Source organism: Anabrus simplex, chromosome 5 (assembly GCF_040414725.1).
Source record: "Anabrus simplex isolate iqAnaSimp1 chromosome 5, ASM4041472v1, whole genome shotgun sequence".
Lineage (NCBI taxonomy): Eukaryota > Metazoa > Arthropoda > Insecta > Orthoptera > Tettigoniidae > Anabrus > Anabrus simplex.
In genome coordinates this window covers 136075931-136083854 of record NC_090269.1, presented here as the reverse complement: position 1 = coordinate 136083854, position 7924 = coordinate 136075931, and the positions used below count along the sequence as shown (strand labels likewise).

The 7924-nt window shown below is 41.9% G+C and overlaps 1 protein-coding gene across 1 annotated transcript in view; it reads left to right on the top strand.

Moving 5' to 3' along the window:
• The first annotated feature begins 490 nt into the window (after positions 1 to 490).
• Positions 491 to 7924, top strand: part of LOC136874693 (protein FAM136A) — a 30515-nt gene continuing 23081 nt past the window's right edge. Inside the window, exons 1-3 of the mRNA XM_067148333.2 lie at positions 491 to 855; positions 934 to 1074; positions 1178 to 1255. Coding sequence (XP_067004434.1) covers positions 769 to 855; positions 934 to 1074; positions 1178 to 1255 — 306 coding nt within the window. The 5' untranslated portion in view covers positions 491 to 768. The remainder of the gene's footprint in view (positions 856 to 933; positions 1075 to 1177; positions 1256 to 7924) is intronic.

Here is a 7924-nt window from a genome sequence, read left to right as displayed (position 1 = left end):
AAGGGCTGGGTACAGATCCTGTTTTTAATTTTCGCGTTTTGCTGGTCACTTTGAAATCGTCATTTACGAAATGTAGACTGCAAACCACGGAATAATCAGGAATCCATTTACTTCCCTTGCTGTTTCCTTCCCTGGATATAATACTTAACCACTTTCGACGCAATTGTGTACTTGAAGGTATATCATGGAATGAAATATCACGGCATTCTGGTTTCCCATTCTTTGATTTGCAGAAAGGCACGCAGCAGTACACCATTTTCACTGAAAACAAGTACAGCCTATCCTATTTCCCGCTATTTCATTCCGACAGGTCTGGAGCCGGTTAGTGCTGCCACCTGCTGTGGGTATTTGTAAACGGAGTGTTTCATTTAGTGCCATGTTAAAATGTTGTAATGAGCAGGCAGTATAAGCAGCCATCGGATGCAGATCGAGCAGGCAGTGGGCAATACATAGTACTATCGATAGTTTCTGATCGATTTTATTCATCATCCCCTCGTGCTCGTGGTCTATTCCAGCCCAGCTGGTGTGTTTCGATACATTTCATTGCTGCCGGTGTATAGGTTTAGGTTATATGTTTTTCTACGATTTCAGTATGTATAACGTATATGAGATTCATTTTAACGTTTAATATTAAAGATTACAATTATATTAAAGTAAATACGTTTCTGACCATTGGTGACACATAGCATCAAGGCGAAATAATATTGAAGATATCCCATTTCACTTTGGAACTTGTTTACGCGTGACATCCTATTAATCTGTACAAAAATGGTTGAGGAGCAGAGAGTACGTGTTGAAGATGCAATGACCAAAATGATGAATGAAGTCGACAAAGCTTATTTGCGAAAAATGCAGGTGAATGTTATTTTAGTTATTTGTCATCACCAGGAAGCACTAGTGTTGAGAACTTATTAGTGTATTTTCTCTGTTTAGGCTGATATGCACAGATGTGCTGCAAAATGCTGTGATAATTCGGACATGTCTCTTGAACGTGTTCACCAGTGTGTAGAAAATTGCTCATATTCATTAAATAATGCTCACAAATTTGTTCAAGGTGAATTTGAACACTTGCAGGTGAGGATTTAACCAGTAGTAACATAACATGTGATTTATTTATTCTTATGTTTATTCAGCAAAATAGAAGTATTCCAATATATATGTGCTGTAACTGTTACAGAATAGGTTACAACGTTGTATAATGCAGTGCAATGATGAAGTGAGAGATAAAATGGGACCCAATCCTAGTGAATCGGAGGTAAGAAGTCATTTTACATTTTTGGTAAGAAATATTACCTACCTGAATACTTTCTTACCATTATAAGCTTTCTGTACAAAATACTAGAACATATACTCATTTTTCAAAGTATAGATAAAGGTCAGGAATAATTACATTTTACATGTTAAGAAGGTAGAAAGGAGAATCTTAACACGAGGACAAACACAACGACAGTGTACTGTGGGAAGATTTAACGACGGTAATGTATAAACATGATATATTAAGGGTAAGAACTAACTTTGCTCTTTGTTGTCTTCCTACTATAGATGAGCACTTCCCTCATCAGTCCCATTTTCCTAGATCTATTTCCACTCAATCCCATACAGACTTGTTTCTGCTCCCCAGCTTCATAAGAAAGGCGAGCATTCATCCTTCTTGAAGATGCCATTCTTGAGAATTTAATTTTATTGATGTGAGATGTGTATTCATTGAGTTAAATTGTGTTGTATCTCCTTGCTCTCTGCTCATGCTAGCTGTTCATTGTGTTCAATCTTCTGTGGGCTGATACTCCTAAATATTTTAGATAGGGGCTGATGACCTTCGATGTTAGACCCCTTAAAACAACAAGCATCATAATCATCAAATATTTTAGATTGCTCGTTTGTAGTGGTATACATGTTTGTTCCATTTCCAATACTAGCACAAGGCCTACTATTATAGATGATTTTTTTTATTAAATGCCTTATTTTACATGATGGGACTCAGGCTTGCTGTTCTCTCTGACGATACATCTATTAATAGTCTGTTTTAACTTAGAATAGTTATATGTACTATTTTACATAGACTATCATGAGAAATTTTCACTACAGAGGATGCTTGCCCTGTTGGGAACAATCAATCAAACACTGTCATTGATTTACATTTAGGGCTGTTGCCCAGATGGCAGATTCCGTATCGGTTATTCACATACTCCTTTCTTAAATGATTTCAAAGAAGTTTGAAATCAATTGAACATCTCCTTTGGTAAATTATTGCAATTCCTAATTTGTCTTTATATTATTATCATCCTACTTTTAAAAACTCTATTCATGGACTGATTATGATGGTGCCGTCAGCTTGCGCTTCGAATACTAGCACTGTACCGTGTACGTCTAAATTCAGACTTTCATTCTTGGAGAAGTTTTCCTTGTGAACATCTGAGATTTTCTTCTGAAGGCACAGAGCAAAGTTCTTTGCGAAACATAAAGAATTTCACCTTATTTTTTGAGCACATGAGGGCGAAACGCAGGCAACCAAGAATGAGTTAGCTGGAAAATTTATAATGTCCAATAACGGACCATTATATTGGTACTACCCTCACTCAGTCGCTGAGTCACACTCGTTAGCACTGTCACGGTCCTCAGTCCACATGTCAGTCTCATAGCTCAGGATAGTATCCGCTGTCCACTCAAGTATGTACAACTCCACTCACAACCCCATCTCAGCACCCAGTGTTGTCCTCCACACTGCACAGGATAGCCCATACAGTCTTATTTACCCTGCCAACACATTACAATACATAACTTCGGTCATATTGCACACATTTTATTTCGCTCCTTTTCAACTTCCTGGACAATGGTGGAGGCCACTGCATAGGCTACTTGAAGCCACCAGCAGTGCCAATGCACTATGGGAGACTATGTCCCTATGGGAATCAACATCTATATCATCTGATGGCCAGGCAGGCATCAATTTTTGGAAGTGAGACATAGTCTCCCATAGTGCATGCACTAGCCTTGTGTCTTGGTAGGTGTGCTAAGGGCCAACTGATGAGCCCAACTTAGCACATGAGGGCGAAACGCAGTCAAACAAGAATGAGTTAGCTGGAAAATTTATAATGTCCAATAACGGACCATTATATTGGTACTACCCTCACTCAGCCACTGAGTCACACTCGTTAGCACTGTCACGGTCCTCAGTCCACATGTCAGTCTCATAGCTCAGGATAGTATCCGCTGTCCACTCAAGTATGTACAACTCCACTCACAACCCCATCTCAGCACCCAGTGTTGTCCTCCACACTGCACAGGATAGCCCATACAGTCTTCCAGCAGCTGGTCCCAGACATGGTTCATGGTGGTTCATGGTGTGGGTTACTGTAGTCACATCCTAGTTCGTGAACCATGGGCAACGGCTGAGCGGCCTAGTAAGTGATCCTGAGAGTTGGGATACCAGTTGCTATGGAATGAGAGTGGGCATCTCAAAAATATTCTTCATGGTCCTCCTTGTGCTGAGGCGGCTAGGTCTATACAATCCACCAGTGGTCCATAACCCGTTAGAGGAGAGATCCTCACTTGGACTATAGTAGGGTAGCATCCTGTTTCATGAATTTACCAAGCTCAGAACATTTTAAGCAAGCCTCAGACCTATGGGAGTAACGGAATCCCAATCCCATTTGACAGGTGAGGGACTCCTTGGAAACAACTTGGCGAACAAAATGGAATTCGATTGGGAGCTATCAATATTAATGGGGCTTATGGAAGATAGAAGGTAGAACTGGCTGAGTCAGCAAAGAGGATGCATCTGGATATGCTAGGAGTAAGTGATATTCGGGTAAGGGGAGATAACGAGGAAGAGAGAGGAGATTATAAAGTGTACTTGACGGGTGTTAGAAAGGGAAGGGCAGAGTATGGGGTAGGGCTGTTTATCAGGAATACCATTGCACGCAACATAGTTTCTGTTAGGGACGTAAATGAGCGAATGATGTGGGTAGATTTGGCAGTTGGAGGAATTTGGACTAGAATTGTGTCCGTGTATTCACCATGTGAGGGTGCAGATGAGGATGAAGTTGACAAGTTTTATGAAGCATTGACTGACATCATGGTCAGGGTCAACAGTAAGGACAGAATAGTGCTAATGGGCGATTTCAATGCGAGAGTTGGAAATAGAACTGAAGGATACGAAAGGGTGATTGGTAAATGTGGGGAAGGTATGGAAGCTAATGGGAATGGGAAGCATTTGCTGGACTTCTGTGCTAGTATGGGTTTAGCTGTTACGAATACAATCTTCAAGCATAAGGCTATTCATCGCTACACATGGGAGGCTAGGGGCACCAGACGCATAATAGACTGTATCTTAACTGACTTCGAATTCAGGAAATCTGTTAGGAATGTGTGAGTTTTCCAGGGATTTTTTGATGATACAAACCACAATCTGATCTGTAGTGAACTAAGTATTTCTAGGCCTAGGGTAGAGAAAGTGAAATCTGTCTGCAAACGAATAAGGGTAGAAAATCTCCAAGACGAGGAAATTGGACAGAAGTACCTGGATATGATTAGTGAGAAGTTTCAGACAGTAGACAGTAAGCAGGTTCAGGATTTAGAAAGAGAATGGGTGGCATACAGGGATGCTGTAATAGAAACAACAATGGAATGCCTAGGAACAACTGTGTGTAAAGATGGGAAAAGGCAAACATCTTGGTGGAATGATGAAGTGAGAGCAGCTGGTAAACTTAAAAAGAAGGCTTATCAGAAATGGCTCCAAACAAGGGCCGAGGCAGACAGGGATTTGTACGTTGATGAAAGAAGCAGAGCAAAACAAATAGTTGTTGAATCCAAAAAGAAGTCGTGGGAAGATTTTGGTAATAACCTGGAAAGGCTAGGTCAAGCAGCTGGGAAACCTTTCTGGACAGTAATAAGGAATATTAGGAAGGGAAGGAAAAAGGAAATGAACAGTGTTTTGAGTAATTCAGGTGAACTTATAATAGATCCCAGAGAATCAGTGGAGAGGTGGAGGGAATATTTTGAACATCTTCTCAATGTAAAAGGATATCATCCTGATGGTGTTGTGAACAGCCACGTTCATGGGGAGGAGGAAAATGATGTTGGTGAAATTACGCTTGAGGAAGTGGAAAGGATGGTAAATAAACTCTGGGTGGACTCAGGATATCTTATTTTAAGTTAGAAGTAACAGACATGAAAGTAGCAAGAATGATTGCTGGTACAAAAAGTTGGGAACAATGACAGGAAGGTACTCGGAATGAGGAGATAAAGGCTAATTTAGGAATTAACTGGATGGATGAAGCTGTATCCATAAACCGGCTTCAGTGGTGGGGTCATGTGAGGCAAATGGAGGAGGATAGGTTACCTAGGAGAATAATGGACTCTTGCTATGGAGGGTAAGAGAAGTAGAGGGGGACCAAGGCGACGATTGTTAGACTCAGTTTCCAACGATTTAAAGATAAGAGGTATAGAACTAAATGAGGTCACAGCACTAGTTGCAAATAGAGGATTATGGCGATGTTTAGTAAATTCACAGAGACTTTCAGACTGAACGCTGAAAGGCATAACAGTCATGTATGTATGTATGCACAGGACACACACTTACACGCTTAGTTTCTCATGTTTTGCCTATAATGACACACACACAGAGTTATCGATCACTATCCTCACTCAGCCGCTCGGTCACACTCGTTAGCGCTGTCACAGTCCTCAGTCCACACGTCGGTCTCATAGCTCGGGATAGTATCCGCTGTCCACTCAGGCTGTACAACTCCACTCACAGCCCCATGTTGGCACACAGTGTTGTTCTCCATACTGCAGAGGACAGCCCACAGAGTCTTCCAGCAGCTGGTCCCAGACACTCACACGCACGACAGATACACACAAACGAGTCCTCGGATCCAAGAGACATATACTCCAACAGAGCGACACCGCAGCCCAGGCTGTCACTAACACACTAAATAAAATAAATGCCGTGTGGCCTCTGGAGAGGTCTTTTGGTTTGACACTTGTAGGCGACCTGTGCGTCGTGATGATGAAGACGATGCATACACCCAGTCTCCATGTCAGAGAAATTAACCAATTATGTTTAAAATTCTCAACCCTGCTGGGAATCGAACCCGGAACCCCTGTGACCAAAGGCCAGCGTGCTAACCATTTAGCCATGGAGACGGATGTTAACACATTGACTGCAGTCTCAAGTCTTCGCCGACTCACTGAGTCCACACATTGGACTCGCTACACCAACTAACTCAATCCCGTAGGTCGCGCCTGACTTGTAAATACCTGGGCTCACACCATCTGGATGTTTCCAGGAGGGACACGCCTCCCAGGGTCTTCCCGAAGGCAAGTACTCTCCGCACGATGTCCAGGTTCTTCCATAACGCCAGAGGACTCCAAAGAACGAGCAGGGTGAACCAGATAGCAGCAGCGGGGGCGCTTACCAATCCGCAGGCGGCTGTCCTACGCCTGGTGATGGGAGTAGGGAGAGGGTGGGCCTTCTGTGGTGATGAGCGTGCAGTTTAAGCTGACTAGCTTGCGCTACTTCCCGTGGTTTTACTAGCATGGTGAACGTTGCAGCTCACCATGGTACATTATGTATGTATGCATGTATGTTCCAGCATAGCCCTCAACCAAACTTGGCACACGCATATCTTACTATCTGGAAAAAAATTATGTAGGAGTAAGACACTTCTAGCACCTCTACCGGTTGGGGTTTGGGAGGGGGTTTTATGTAATAATAATAACTACCAATATTGGTGTCGAATCCATACTTTTTGGGGTCATCGAGATGAAGAGTGAAGCCCGGATGCCTTTTTAAGTCTCCATCGCCATGGGGGATGAAAAAGAAAATGTCTGTGAGTGTGGGTGTATGTATGTTCCAGCATAGCTCTCAACCAAACTTGGTACACATATGACTTACTATGTGGAGAAAAATGCTGTGGGGTAAGACACCGCTAGCACCCGTACGGTTGGGGGTTGAAAGGGAATTACTTTTAAAAATAATAAAAAACAACCAATATTAGTGTTGAATTTATAGTTTTCGGTGTCGCTGAGATTAATTGTGACACTCTGAATGCCGTTTAAATTCAAGTTCTGCCTCCATTAGCCTGGGCGTCAGAAGGGGTGAAAAATCATCTGTCCAAAATGACTTAGATTAGTGTTGAATCCACTGTTTTCAAGTTTTTTAGTCTGATTGTTGACAGTCTCTATGACAGTTGGAATCACGTAAGGTGGCGGAGTGTAAGTGTATGCAGGCAGCTAAATGTACACAGTCAATTTCTTTCAGCTGTTGGCATCATTGATCGACAGCTGAGAGTCTATTGTGGTGATGTGTTACATGCAAGGTGGTTTCAGCAGCTTGGATACATTATCTATAGATCATAATTCAGAAAAGGTAGGGCATTATTTTTTGCCAAATGTACTGTAATTTTTTCATGAAGTAAGATAAGCCCCTGAGTTACCCAGAATAACAGCACCTGTTTGCTTTAAATACTGTGGAGAATTAATGTTGGTCAGGATTCCGTTGTTCACTTCCAAATAGTAGCACTAGTGCCATTTACTGTGAATCAAACAAAACATTTCAACAGCCGAGCAAGTGTGCGTGCCTAATTCAATTGTGCATACACTTAGCTGCCACATGGCTGCTGATATGAGTTGTACTTCCTCTTAAAACAATCACCACCACCACCACCTCTGATATGAGCGCAGTTTACGGTACCTTATCTTATAATTATCTATTCACACCTTACGGGATCATTTTATACAGTATATGGTGGAGGTAACTATGTTTATTTCTTGCAGTTTAAATGAAATATGAGAAAATACAGAAGGAAAACTGACAAATCATGTCTCTCACAAGCACTATTTGATGAAGCAAAAAGACTGATTAATGAGGGAGCTAGTCAGAGGGCTGCTGCCAGCAAAATATGTACTGAAGCAACGCTTA